The following is a 15,065-nucleotide window of genomic DNA, read 5'->3' on the forward strand; positions in this document are numbered from 1 at the left end:
TCTTCTATGCAACCATTAAAGGTACAGGAGCCATCTCCAGTTTTCACTCTCAGAACCCTACACTATCATTGCTGTGCAAGCTGGAGATGTTTGGATGTGCAGTCCGACCACAGCTAGAAGGCTTTATGATTCCCACCCCAGATTAGAAACAAACAGAGAAATTACCTTAAACAGAAATTACTTTAAATGTAGCTAATTCTTGGGTCTTTGCAGTGTTCTGTTTACTTTTTCCCCTAGCATTTCACAAACAGGCTCCAATCCTCCATAAATTTGTTAAATCTGCCCAAATAGGCATGTATAATTAACAGTAATCTCCATAATTGCAACAAATCTTCTTTTCTGGAGTTATTCTTTCACAGGTGGAATCAGAATAGACTCACAGTGTTTTGCTGCTGACATCCTAGATGCTAATAAAATGCTCATAATCAATCTTTGTGTTTCTAATTATGAACATTATGAAGCTACTCCATAATCAGCACAAACCTTTTAAGGATTGGGACCAAACTGCAGAATCTGTTGTATATGTTCTTGCATTGGGATCTTTGTACCTCCAGCTCCAGTTCCTGGAAATACACACATCTCATCCATCCTCTTTGTGCATCTGCCTTCTTCCCTGACTTCTGTTGCCTCACCTGTGCCAAATTTTGAGATGTTAAACATCAAGTCCATGGATGCTGAATTAGGTGATAGGAAGAAAATAAGATAGTAAGAAAATAAACTGTTCTAAATTTTGAGGTGTAAAACATCAAGTTCATGGATGCTGCATTAGTTCATAGGCAGGCAGGAAGATAAATAAATAAATAAATGACTAAATAAATAAAAGATAAGATAGAAAAACTACTTTTTGTCTCCTTTATATAAACTAGCAAAATCAAAATTCAGGACATTATTACTCCAATTGTTATAAATATTTTAAAAAATAAATAAATTTCTGTTTGTAATAATTGTTTGAATACACTGCATTTTAATATACCAATTGTGATAATTTTATGCCAAATCAAATTGTACAGTCATATTTTATGTTCCTAAAATAACAGACTGACCTTCAATCTGTGAAAAGGGCTAATATTGTATTTTTTTCAATTTTTCTGAACAATTCCATTATTCTCTGGGGGGAAAAACAGAAAACAGATTTTTCCAATGGCTTCAAAATTTCTGGAAATTTTACATCTCAAGTCCTACCTAGAGACACATAGATCTCACTAGATTTTTAATTGTGACTAATAAGTCCCATTTGTGTCAGTGGATCTGCTCTAGGTAGGACTAAAATTGGATTTGTGTATTTGTAATTTCTACCAAATATGGCTATTTTAGAGAAATATCCTTGCTGTTCTTCTGTGACTGGGGATAGTTGGCACTCTAGTGCCATCTTCTGGACCTGCAAAACATCAGTTCCTTCCATCGCCCTAAAGAGGATTATCAAACCCACATTCAGTAGTTAACAGAAGTACAGTTTTATCAAGGGACCTTCTACATGTATTTGTACATACATTGCACCCTAGGTTTGAAAGCAGGAGACACAGATTCAAATCCCTATTCAGCCACAAATCTTACTGAGTAGCCTTGGGCAAATGTAAGCTAATATAATCATCTACAGTTTCTAAACTAATTCTGATCCTATACTAATTCTGACCTAATGCAATTACCACCTGATATTATTGGTGCTGGTGGAAACTGTGTAAAGAATCAATTGTTAATCCAATTGTGATAAACCCTATTTAAGCCCTCTTATTCTTTTATCCTAAAGCTCACAGTTAAAAATTAACAACTAACAGATCATGGCAAAGAAACTGTTGCAGATGTCGTTTCCACATGTACTTGTGAAGTTGTATTGACTTGTTTTTCCATTTTTGTATGGCAGCTGGTAAATCAATAGTCTTAATATAAGCAGCAGCAAGCACTGATGAAAAAGAACTTTTGTCTCAATTTTCTCTGAATCCCCCATCCTGGAGTTTGTAGTGGTTTGGGCGTAGGACTATGATTCTGGAGACCAGGGTTCAAATCCAGGCTTGACCATGAAACCCTCCTGGGTGACCTTGGGAAAGTCATACTCTCAGCCTCAGAGGATAGCAATGGCAAACCCCCTCTGAAGAAACTTGCCAAGAAAACCATGATAGGTTTGCCTTAGGGTCACCATAAGTTTATGTCTAGCACACAATCCATAAGGCTGAGGATTGTTACATAAAGAAATTGTCCCCTAGGTTTCCTTTTCCCTCTCCATCCTCATCTCCTTTTGTGTCATATCATTTTTTAAAATTGCAAGCCTACATGTACCACTCTGAAAGCCTTACCAGCTGTATAGTCTAAATCCAATTGCATGTTCCAACTTCGGCAGACCTAATGAATCAGTTGCTGAATGCCAAGTCAATGCTTACCCCACTCTGAATCAGACACTGTTATGAGACAGCCAGATCTGTACAACACTCCTGGCAAGATGTAAATGTGTATTCACAAAGATGGAACCACTTTTGACTCTATGGCCTAGGATAGCAAACAGTTAGCTTGGAAAAAACTTTTCCTGGTCAAATCCTATAGGCAGCACCTCTGCTGAATTTCATTATCAGCACCAAGTTACTTGATTTTCCTGATTAAACAATTCAAATATTTAACGTGATGCCTTCAAATCATTTCTGACTTATTGAAAACTAAGGTGAACCAATAACAGGGTTTCCTTGCCAAGTTTCTTCAGAGGGTGTTTGCCTTTGCAGTCCTCTTAGGCTGAGACTGTGACTTGCCCAAAGTCCTTCAGTGGATTTTAACAGCTGAGCAGGGATTCAAACCCTGATGTCCAGAGTTATAGTCCACCACTCAAAAAAAGCATCAGCCAAATCCGGTTGGACATCTTCTTTGTTTCCCAGCTACAACGTCTAAAAGGGCAGAAAGTGTACTGACAGTCATGGAAGCATCTGAACCAAGAGTCCTCCCCACTTCCCCCTTGTCTTCCCCCTGCCCCCATCAAATTTCCGACAGTGGTAGAGCAAGGGCTCCTTGATTAAAAACTCAGGGGACACTGGACATATCACATTTTAAAGGGAGGGACTAAGCAAGCACACTTCTTGGAAAAATGATTTCTTCTCAGATTATCTGAAATAATGTGTCTCCTGATATGAGTGTGTCCATCTTTTAAGATCTCTGGGGGAAGACTTGTCAGGTATGTTAAGTGATAACACAAAAGAAGGCCTTCCCACGTTGCTCTCAGTGTGTAGAACTCCCTTCTAGCAAACCAGGTTGCTCCCCACTGTTTTCCTTTTGGTAACACTGTTATATCCAGACAGCTTTTGGTCACTATCTAGTGGATAATGACTATTAACCAGAGGATCTTTCAATGGAGGGGATACTGTATTTCTCCTTGTTCTCATTATGATTTTAGAAGCTTTTAAAAGCAGTGCTTGTTTTAATATGATAGCCTACTCTAATAGTTTTCAGTGTTGTAACTGACTGGATTTTAGCAATATTCTGCCTTAATTAACACAGGCCTTGAACAGAAGGGTGGCTTGGAGCAGCCTCTGTGTGTGTGTGTGCATCATCAGAACATCATGCCCCTGGATTAGCCCAAAGGCACCCTTTTGACCCATCTGTTTTGAGCCATAGGTACCCCAGATCTCCTGTTGTGCCAAAGGCAGGCTATTAAATAAATACATCAAATTTTATTTGTATACATAGGTGTCTTTAAGTATCATTGCTAAACTTATCCATTTTTGAGAGTAAAATGTGCCTTTTACCCAGTATGTCAAAGTTTACCATTTTTTTCTGTACCTGAACAGCACTTTTAGTGACATCTTCCACTGTGTGTAAAAATGATGTGTTGCTTATGTTCATTATTACTTCACCTTTTCTTTTTTACACTGAACTGTCTTGTACTGATATCAATACAATACTGGACACAAAACATAGCATGTTTGCTTGATGTTTACTATTATTTTTGCAAACCTTTAAACATTCTCCACTTGATCATGTACCAAATGAATTTGAATCTAATTACTTTAAACATATAAATAATTATAGGCTTGCCAAATAATTATTTCATTAAATACATGAAGCAGACAAATGAATGTGGTTTTAAAAAAAAATGGGTAGGGCTTCTCAAAACATGAGAGTTAAGAAAGGGGAACCAGGATACTATTTCTAGGATATTTAATTGTCATCAGCTTCAAGATTTATATTGTTGCCAAACTTTGAATAAAGCTGGATTTTAAGGTCTGATAATACTCTCTGGATTGATTCCACTCGAGATTCCAAAGCTCCAATTTCTTCCTGCAGGTTTTGCTGCAAAAGAAAAAAAAAACCTGTCACCAGAAACAAAAGGCATTGTTTAAAACTTTCAGATAATCCCATCAGAAGAATCATTAGGTTTACTATACTAAACTATACTAAAAGAACCTAATATGAGTTTTGTTTTCCTGACTGACCCCCATCCACATTCTCATTCATTACTAAGAAAGGCCGGGAGTAGGGGGGAAGACATGGAATCATTCTTCACCTTTGCCTCTTCCAACATCTCTTGCGTCTCATCTTGGGGGTGGCTAATGAAGACGTCTCCAATTTGATAAGGTATGAATAGTGAATCGTCACCAAGCATCATGATGTCATCACATGCATCTTGCAAGTTCTGAAGCTGTTTCTGTAGTCAAGAAATCAACCAGTCTCCATGTGATTTAAGTAACAGGTTGTAAATGTAACATGGTATAAACTGACAGAAAACGCTACAGCTTCAAACATATCTTTTTGGCCTGTAGAATGACAGTTCTTGGTGGTAAGCTCAAAGCTCCATGGAAGCATCAAATCCCAAGTGCTTTAGTATGGAAAAGAAGACAAAAAGCAAATTCTTTGCCAAAACCTATTGGGAAAATACACTGCCATATGTTACAATGTCTTCTTATCAATTTATAATTCTCCCATAACTGTGTACAATTCAATATTAGGCCTAACTTTTTTTTTTAGGCCTAACTTTAAAAGGACTCCACAGAATTAAAAGATAGCAGGTAAAACTCAATGGGAGGCCGAAGGCTTTCATGGTCAGCATCCATAGTTTTTTGTGGGTTTTTTGGGCTATGTGGCCATGTTCTAGAAGAGTTTATTCCAGACATTTCGCCAGCATCTATGGCTGGCATCTTGAGAGAATGAAGATCTTTTTTGAAGATGCCAGCCACAGATGCTGATGAAACATCAGGAATAAACTCTTCTAAAACATGGTCACATAACCTGAAAAAACCACAAAAAACTCAATGGGTTCTGAGAAAGGATGGTGAACCATCATAGGATAAGGGGGCCATAATGGAACCCTACCCAACCCACAGTAATAATGTCCTGCATATTTTTTTTAACTGTTATACCACTGAACCACAGCAGTAGCAAAAAGCTACATTCTTCTTTAAGTTTCCTGCATCCCTTGTTTTCAAAGAGAAAAAATGGTAGCATTTGCTACCACAATTTTGGTAGACTCCACAAAACAGGGAGGTGGAATATTATGTAGCATATTTACAGATACAATGACCCAATAAGAAGTTAATTTCCATCTTTTATTTTAGATTATGGATGGTGGATTATGGCTACTACTATGCATTGTTTTTGCTGTATGCCTTCACATTATTTTTGACCCTAAGGCCCCTATGATGGGGTTTACTTGGCAATATTTGTTCTGAGGGGGTTTGCCTTTGTCTTCCTGAGGCGCAGGGAGTGTGAACTACCCAAGGTAATCCTCTGGATTTCCATGGCTGAATGAAGATTTGAACCTTGGTTTCTAGAGTCCTAGTTCAATGCTCTAAATCACTAAACCAAACTGGTTCTATACAGTCGGCCCTTCTTATACATGGATTTTTTTATACATGGATTCAAGCATCCCCGGTTTGAAAATGTTCCAAAAAAGTATAAATTTCAAATATCAAACCTTGATTTTCCATTTTTTTATAAGGGACACCATTTTGCTATGTCATTATATTGTATTTAATGGGACTCGAGCATCCACAGATTTTGTTATCCATGGGGGATCTTGGAACCAAACCCCAGCATATAACAAGGGCCGAATGTACCACTATGCATTAGTATCCATTAAAAATAATACTCGTGGTGTATCTGTCTTACTTGCTCACTTTGACTTTTACTGCATTCATTAACTTTGCTAATAATGTATGCACAGAAATCTTGCAGCATCTTTGAAAGAAAGAAGTTGACAGCACAAGCTTTTGTGCATCTGAAGAAGTAGACTTAAGTCTACAAAACCTCATGCTGCCAACTTCTTTCTTTCAGTTACTCTCAAAGGTGCTACAAGATCTCTCTACATACTGATTCTACAGACTAACACTATATCTTTGGATTCTGTGCTAATAATGAACTTTATGGAACAATACATATTTTTAAAAATTGCAGAAAAATATAGTATGGATAATTTTAGTATCTCTGGTCTTTGCAGAGATAATGCTTGCTGATTCCTGACCCTTGAGGTTACGTTTTGTCTTCTGTACTATTTACTTTCAGTAATGTGTGCCAACAGAATGTCTGCAATTAAATGCAATAAACAATGCAGTAATGCAAAACAACATGTAAGAAAGCTTGAGCTGAGAAAGAATGGTCTTCTGCTCTAGCCTATTTTATAGCACTCACATGTGCAGCTCACAAAAGACAAGGTAAATAGCAGCTGCTTCCAGAATCCCTTACATAGCATGTATAAACAAGAGAGAGAGAGAAGGATGAAACTGACCAGCCTGGCTCACCAGATGCCCCCCCCCCCCCCAGGACATTAAAAAACACAGATTTATAAATTTGGTCATTAAAATGGAAATTATAAGAAAAGTGGAAGGTGTTGGGGGAAAAGACAACACTAGATACATTGTGGAAGAAGGCATCAAGTGGTCTCTAGAAGGTACAAAATGTTTTGTTTACCTATGCAAGGCTTACCTAACCTGGATGTTTAACATCACATGTGCATATTGTTAGATTGAATAACATCACATGTGAAATTGTTAGGCTGAATGGATTTTCTATATTGTAGGGTAGGAACCTATTCCTATTCTTCCCATATTATTTCTACCTCTGGTACAATATGTCCTGTTAAATAAGTCAAGAAATACACTTTAATTAACGAAGACATACCTGTACGTGAAGTGGCTGGTAAAGACTGTCTGTAATTTGAGGTTCTGATTCTGCTGATAAGCTGACAACCTAACTCTATCTTTTCTTTCCAACTAAATCCAAGAAGGCTATTCTAGTCTCAAATCAGTGTCCCATACCAGTAATGGGACTACATATGGGCAAAGAAAGATTAATTCTGATAAAACCAATCCTCTTGATTAGCCTAAAGGCAGATTAAGGTACAGGAATTCAATTTTTTGTTGGAGAAGATAACTGAAATAGGATAAGGTCAGTTTCAGAATATTCTTGAATTCAGCCTAAAACTCGGACACAACTTTATTGAAATACTGACATTTAAAATGGGTTTTGTTTGTTTGTTTGCTAAAGTAGTTTTGACTTGTTGTATTGTTGTTTTCAATTGAGTTTTCAACTGAGAAAAAATGTTATAGCTACAATTCTGTTTTTAATGCACTTAATTATTGTTAGCTGCCTTGGGTACCATTTTTGGTAGAAAGAAGGAATCTAAATATATAAAATAAATTATCCCCATAAATGTGTGTAGAATTACAGTGAACAAGTTCCCACTTAGACACATTAATAATAATAATAATAATAATAATAATAAATTTTATTTATATACCGCTTTTCCACAGATCAAAGCAGTGTCCAGACAAAACCATACAGACAAAAAAGGATAAAATCCCATAATAAAACCATACAATTACAGAATTCTAAACACCTTCAAGGGTAAGCAGGAAATCGATGGCAACAGGGTAGATAACTTCATTCTTCAGGGGGGAAGGCTTGACAAAATTTAAGCCTCTTTTTGAATGTTTCTAGGGGGGTTGTCAGACGGAGCTCCTCGGGCAGATCATTCCACATCCGTGGGGCCACCACTGAAAAGGCCATCTGGGATGTGGCAACATATTTGGAAGGTGGAATTACCAGTAAGTTCTTCCCAGATGTTCTGAGTGTGCGGGACGGATCATATGGGGAGATGCGGTCCCTCAAGTAACTCGGGCCCAAGCCATGTAGGGCTTTATAGGTAGTGACCAACACCTTGTATTGCGCTCAGAAGCGAATGGGCAGCCAGTGAAGATCTTTCAAGATAGGTGTTATATGGTCAAACCTGGACGCACCAGTGACCAATCTGGCTGCCATATTTTGTACTAACTGAAACTTCCGAACTTGGAACAAGGGTAGCCCCATGTAGAGCGCATTACAGAAATCTAATTGAGAAGTTATCAGAGCATGTACCACAGTTTCAAGGTCCCTTTGGCCCAGAAAGGGCCGCAGCTGGCGTATCAACCGAAGTTGATAGCAAGCACTTCTGACCTTCGCATCTACTTGAGATGTCAACTGCAGAGACGAGTCCAGAAGTACTCCTAAACTGCGAACTTCGTCCTTCAGGGGAAGTGTGACCCCATTCAGGACAGGTGGATAAATATCCTTCCCCGGGCCTGGGGAACCTATCACCAGTACTTCCGTTTTCTCTGGATTCAAACTGAGTTTGTTTTCCCTCATCCAGCCCATTACCGACTCCAGGCAGTCAGTCAGAAGAGAGACCCCATCCTTAGTCCCTGTATCAGTCGGAGACATAGAGAAACATATTTGAGTATCATCAGCGTACTGATAACACTGTGCCCCGTGTCTCCGGATGATCTCTCCCAGTGGTTTCATGTAAATGTTAAACAAAGTGGGCGACAAAAAAGCTCCCTGAGGGACACCAGATGTCAGTTCCCTCTTAGAGGAGCAAGTGTCCCCCAACTGCACCATCTGGAATCTGCCCAAGAGGTAGGAACGGAACCACTGGAACGCAGTGCCCCCGATGCCCAGCTCTCTCAGGCGTTCCAGAAGGATACCATGGTCAATGGTATCGAAAGCCGCTGAGATGTCCAAAAGCACCAACAGGGTCACACTTCCCCTGTCGATACCCAGACGGAGATCATCGACTAAGGCGACCATGGTAGTCTCAACTCCATAACCCACTCTAAAGCCAGTTTGAAATGAGTCCAGATAATCGGTTTCATCCAAGATAGCTTGGAGTTGGACGGCGACCACTCTCTCGATCACCTTACCTAGAAATGGCAACAATGAGACCGGTCTGTAGTTATTCCTTACCGGGGGGTCCAAGGAGGGTTTTTTTAAGCAAAGGTTTAACTGTTGCTGGTTTTAGACTTGATGGAAATTTTCCCTCCTTGAATGATGCATTAATTATAAGTTGCAATAAAGATGTTACAGCATCACCACCCTGGATGGTCAGCCAAGAAGGACAGGGATTGAGAGAGCATGTCGTCTTCCTAACACTTCCAAGAAGCTTGTCCACTTCATCGGTATGAACAAACTCAAAGTGATCCTTTTTAATAGAGTCCACAGAAGCTCTGGATACCTCTTCTATAGTTTCTGTTGAAATGCCAGCGTCAAGATCAGCCCTTATCCGAGAGATTTTATCTGCAAAGAAGTTGTTAAAATCGTCACAGCAGGCTATAGTTGGTTCTAAAATAGGGTTCAGGGTGGGGGGAAGCTGAGTCAGCTCCCTGACCACCCTGAACAGCTCTGCTGGATGTAACTCCTCAGATGCAATACGTGCAGCATAGAAGGAATTCTTTGCTGTATCCATTGCCACTCCATATGACTTCAAAAGAGCCTCATGGAGTATCTTGTCGGATAAGCGCTGGTGTCTCCAGCGGCCCACTTCATTTCCCGGAGATCTTCTGTATAACATGGTTTTCTATTAGAAGCAGGCCGGAAAGGATGCTTAGGAGCGATACTGTGTATAGCTCTGGAGAGATTGTTGTCCCAGATGTTAGTCAGGGCATCAACAGAATCGCCGTCAGATCCAACCATAAGCCCTTCTAAGGCTTCTTGGAATCTTTTGGGTTCCATCTGCCTTCGAGGGTTGACCATCCTAATCGGTCCTCCACCTCCGGGGGGGATTTGGATAGTTGCCTTAAGTTGAACCTCAACCAGGTAATGGTCCGTCCATGACAGAGCAGAGGTACTGCCTACCTCTGCCCACGGAGTGTCCCAGTCCATACTAAAGACAACATCGAGCGCATTACCTGCGCAATGCGTCGGACTCAAGACTAAATGGGATAGGCCCATGGCCATCATGGAAGCCATGAACTCCCGAGCCGCACCTGTTAGATTTTGTGAGCCAGCCTCAAAAGGGATGTTGAGGTCTCCCAGAACCAGAAGTCTGGAAGACTCCAGCACCAGTTCCAAGACCATCTGTGTCAGCTTGGCTAGGGAGCCTGTTAGCTCATTATAATCAGGTTACCTTTTTATCTTCTATTTCTTCTTTCAGTTCTGTAATTCTACTGGTGTTTCTTGCAAACTTGTTGATTTTCTGTTGATCTTCAAAGGTAACATTGACATCTTCTGCTGCCTACACAAAATCAACAGAAAGAGAGAAAGCTCAACACCTTTACTTCACAGGACAATAATCTGCTCTTTCAGCTAACCTAGGACACATTGTGCTCACCATTCAGTTCAGGCTTAAATGTTTATCAACATTTCAACAGTGTGATTTTCCAAAAGATTCCAAACCATCTAGCTGTCATCAACTCAGTAAGGACATAGCAATGAAGAGAAGATTAGGATAATCAAACAGGATGAGGACAGCTCAAGGAAAAATCCATAGGATATTTGCATACTCAAGAGTTACCATAGAGGACACCTGAGATCACAAAGGAACCATGAGGCAATGCTTATTTGTAAAAAGGTGAGGTGAAGTATGTAACTGTGAGACCAGGGCTGAATTTACCATGAAGCAAAATAAGCATGTGCTTAGGGCATCAAGGGAAGGGCGCACTACAGAAATTTTCCACTGTCGGATTTACCATGGACCATATGCTGTGAAGCTGCAAATGGTGCAGCTGAACAAAAGGGTGGTCTGTAAAGTGCCCTCATCTGCTGCACGGAGCAGCCTCAGCGGCCAAACCGCGCGACTGCTCCGCGCAGCAAAAAGAAGCCGCAAAAAAGTGGCTTCTTTTTGCGGTGCCATTATGACGGCGAGAAGTGCAGATGCTAAGCGTCCGCTACATCAAGATGGCGGCGCAAATGTAGAATGGGCGCCACCATTTTGTACATGCTCGGCGCGTACTAGGGTTAGGGGTGTCCAGAAAGGATGCCCCTTTCTAACCCTAGTACGTGCCAGGCACGTACTTTTTGCCCATGCGGAACGGGCCATTGTTCCACAAAAAAAGACTCCCACAATAAATTTAAAAAATCACACACACACACACACACACACAAAATAGAGGGGGAGGGCAATATGCAGCTGTGTTAGCCATATACAATAACATCCAAAATCCACAACAGTAATACCTTTATTAGACCAAATAAAATGCATAAAATATATGCCACATATATATGACATATTTTATGCATTTAAGTGGGCCCAATAAAGGTATCAATGATGTGCAGATTTTGAAATACACACAAACACACTCACCCCTCCACATTTGCGGCATTGACTTTTGCAGATTTGATTATTCATGGATTTTATTAATAGGTTCTCTCTAGGAATTTCTAGGTTCTCCAGTGCAACTCTATGGTCAAATGGACCCAAAAGTCACACTGAATGATCCAGAGATTCCTAGAGAGAACACTCCACTAGGCATTTGTAGCTCCTCCAGCCCGATTCTGTGGTCAAGGTCTGGCAGTTGTTTGACCACAGAGTTGCACTGGAGGACCTAGAGATTCCTAGAGAGGTGTTCTCTCAAATAAAAACATAGTGTTTTTGTTATTTGTGGTTTTTCTACATCCAAGGGGGTCCTATGCCCCTAGCCACAGTAAATGGGGAGGGCTCTGTGTGTGTGTGTGTGTGTGTATAGTGTGTGTATACACACACATACACACACATGCACAAGACACAATATATGTATATACAATAAACAGTCAGCCCTCCACATCTGCGGCTTTGACTTTTGCAGATTTGCTTATTCACAGATTTGATTAGTATGTTCTCTCTAGGTCTTTCGGCATAACTCTATGGTCAATGTCTGCCAGAAGTCATGCTGGAGGACCAAGAGATTCCTAAAGAGAACGCTTTTCTAACCATTTCTATGCCCTCCTTCGCAATTCTATGGTCAGTGTCTGACAGATGTTGACCACAGAGTTGCACTGGAGGACCATGGGATTCCCAGAGAGGTGTTCTCACAGGTAAAATAAATTGTGTATTTTATTTGTGGTACTCGATCAACTCTCTAAGAAAGTGGAAGTGTGTGTATGTGTATATATACATATATATATATTTAAAATGTTTTTCATCTTGTTGTAGGTTCTGGTTCCTTTTGAAACATCTAATTTTATTTTATGGTTTATTATTGTTTATATTTTGAATTAGATATACACTTGTCCCTGCATATTTGTTAGGGTTTAGGGGCACAAGACCCCCGTGAATATGGAAAAAACGCAAACAACAAAAACACCATGTTTTTACCTGAGAGGACACTTCTCTAGGAATCTCTAAGTCCTCCAGTGCAACTCTGTGGTCAATGTCTGACAGACACTGAGCATAAAACTGCGCTGGTGGAGCTACAAATGCCTAGTTGAGTCTTCTCTCTAGGAATCTCTAGGTCTTTCAGTGCAACATTTAGTTAAAATTGACAATAGAGTTGCACTGGAGGACCTAGATATTCCTAGAGAGAACATATTAATCAAATCCATGAATAATCAAATCCGCAAATATAGAGGGATGAGTGTATATATGTAAATGCGTTTAGGCTGTGCGTAAGATATTGTAACTTATACTTTCATAATTTTATAACTGTTGTTTTATGTCACAACTCTTGCCATTATTACATTCAGTAACATACAAGAATTACGATTAACGAGTAACACGACGACAAAAAGACAAGCACGGCTAAGGATTTCTGTTGTATGGTGTGGTGTCCAAATCCTTTCAGTGCTTAGAGCCTCTAAAGGTCTCGATCCATTGATCCTGTCAGAGAAAGCCGGCCATAAATGAATACCAATTGCGTTATTTCAGCCTCAGGGGGAGGCAATGGCAAACCTGAGCCACAAAACAGTGATACCTTTATGGGACCAAGTAAAATGCACACAATATATGTCACAAACTTTCAAGGGTTGAAAGAGAGAATGTAAGAACAGTGGAAAGGAGGGGGAAAAGGAGGGGGGGAGGAGAAGAGTTGAAAAGGGACAGGAAAGAAAAAGAGAGAAGAAGGCAGCAGGAAGCCAAGGAAATACAGAAGGATTAAGGAGGGGATGTAGTAGAAAGAAAGGGGGAGGAGGCAGGATGGGAGGATGATGGGAGAGAAGGAAAAGGATAGGAAAAGAAGGAGAGTAATAATAATGATAATAATAATAATAATAAATATAATCGATTAGAAGGTGATAATAATATACGGAGTCCCTCAGCCTCTGTCCCCGTCCCTCTCAAGCCCAATTTACAGGGAAAACCATCAAAATGGCGGGGAGGGAGCATCCCTTGAGGACCGACAGCCTTCCTCTCCTCTGCTGCTCACTCACCGCCTTCTTCATGGTGGCCGCCATCTTGCGAACTGAACCATTCCTCCTCCTCCTCGAAGGGGAGGTTCCTCCGCCTTTCTGCCCTTCGCCGCCGATTTCCGTTTCCTTTTGAGTCATTTTTTTTAAAACCTCTCCGTTTTATGTTTATATTTATTTTTTGCAGGAGGAAATATCCCCGCCCCTGTCTGCTCCAATACTAGTTTCGCCTTCCCCCCCCCGCCGCTGAGGAAGTTGGTACGGTCCGCGTTGAAAGAATGCGGAAAACGGTCCTCAGTCGACTTGGGAGGGGAAAACACACACACAAGGCTGCAATGCGCCGCAGGAACCGGCAGGGGGCGATAAAACGAACACAAGGAAGGAATGGAAAGCAGGAACCGGCAGGTGGCGTTAAAACACACGGGAGGGAATGGAAGGTTGCAATGCGCCACAGAAACCGGCAGGTGGCAGCAAAACGCACATAAAGGAGGGAATGGAGGGCAGCTATGAGCCAAAGGAACTGGAAGGTGTGATAAAGCAAACATAAAGAGGAAATAGTAGGCTGCAATACGCTGCAGGAACCAGCAGGTGGCGAAGCGGACCTTCTAATATTAATGGCTTAGGAAGACAAGGAAGGATGGAGTGTTGGCTGCATCTTTGACACCATTTTAATTGGCACAGCTCAGTGCTATGGAATTCTGTGAATCACAGTTTTGTGAGATTTAGCCTTCTCTGTCAGACAGCTCTGGTGCCACAGCAAACTACAGTTCCCAGGATTCCATAGCACTGAGCGCTGGCAGTTAAAGTGGTGCCCACCTCGATTATTTCTGCAGTGCGGATGCAGCTATTACAGACAAGAGAGTCAACTCTAGTACTAGCCAACACATGTCAACAGGTATGGAAAACAAAACAATGGCCAGCAGGTTGGAAGCGATCAATATACATCCCCACCCACAAAAAGGGAAACACAAGAGACTGCAGCAACTATTGGACCATGGCACCAATCTCCCATACGAGCAAAATCATGCTTGAAATTCTGCAACATAGACTCCAACCGTACATGGAGAGAGAAAGCCCAGAGGTCCAAGCAGGGTTCAGGAAAAGAAGATGCACCAGGGATCACATTGCAAACATACGATGGCTAATGGAGCGCACCAGGGAATTCCCAAAGAAGATCAGCATGTGTTTTATAGACTATAGCAAAGCCTTTGATTGCACAGATCATGAACATTTGATGTACATAGATATTGTTGTTGTGCTCCTTCAAGTCATTTCTGAGTTTGGGGGTTCTCAAAAACTAGTTAAATGACGATAACAAATTAGAAAGCTGAGCCAAAACTAACACTTCTATCATTTCTCTGTTTACGCTTCATTTTTCAAAGCTAAACAGCTTAAAACGTTGCAATCCTTCCTCCTAAGCAGCTGATCTAGATTATTTATCAGATGGGATATATGCTTATAAGGCATATATAAAATAGAAACAATAATGTGTGCACATCTGATAGAAAAATTGAATGAGGTTTTTA

The 15,065-nt window shown here is 40.7% G+C and overlaps 1 protein-coding gene across 2 annotated transcripts; it reads right to left on the minus strand.

Annotated features, from left to right (window-relative positions):
* Positions 1-3,898: 3,898 nt before the first annotated feature.
* PFDN4 (prefoldin subunit 4) lies at positions 3,899-13,760 on the minus strand. 2 transcript variants are annotated; one of them, XM_089513796.1, is made up of 4 exons: positions 13,564-13,760; positions 10,349-10,456; positions 4,481-4,621; positions 3,899-4,266 (listed from the first exon to the last, which is right to left on the minus strand). In XM_089513796.1, exons 1-4 carry the CDS (start codon positions 13,678-13,680, stop codon positions 4,135-4,137), a joined length of 498 nt encoding a protein of 165 aa, XP_089369922.1. In that variant the 5' UTR covers positions 13,681-13,760; the 3' UTR covers positions 3,899-4,134. The 2 variants fall into 2 exon arrangements, with proteins under 2 accessions (XP_089369922.1, XP_089369923.1); XM_089513797.1 differs by lacking the exon at positions 13,564-13,760 and adding an exon at positions 13,486-13,554.
* Positions 13,761-15,065: the final 1,305 nt, after the last annotated feature.

The sequence above is a fragment of the Sceloporus occidentalis genome, unplaced genomic scaffold (genome assembly GCF_023333645.1).
Source record: "Sceloporus occidentalis isolate IW3139 unplaced genomic scaffold, rSceOcc1.0.p SCAF_3, whole genome shotgun sequence".
Classification (NCBI taxonomy): Eukaryota; Metazoa; Chordata; class Lepidosauria; order Squamata; family Phrynosomatidae; genus Sceloporus; species Sceloporus occidentalis.

Coding starts and splice junctions, on each gene's coding strand:
- PFDN4 (XM_089513796.1), bottom strand. CDS start 13,680: ATGACTCAAAAGGAAACGGAAATCGGCGGCGAAGGGCAGAAAGGCGGA. Junction 10,457..13,563: donor CGGCCACCATGAAGAAGGCG/GTGAGTGAGCAG, acceptor GATTTTGTGTAG/GCAGCAGAAGATGTCAATGT. Junction 4,267..4,480: donor AGATGTTGGAAGAGGCAAAG/GTGAAGAATGAT, acceptor TTTCTTTTGCAG/CAAAACCTGCAGGAAGAAAT.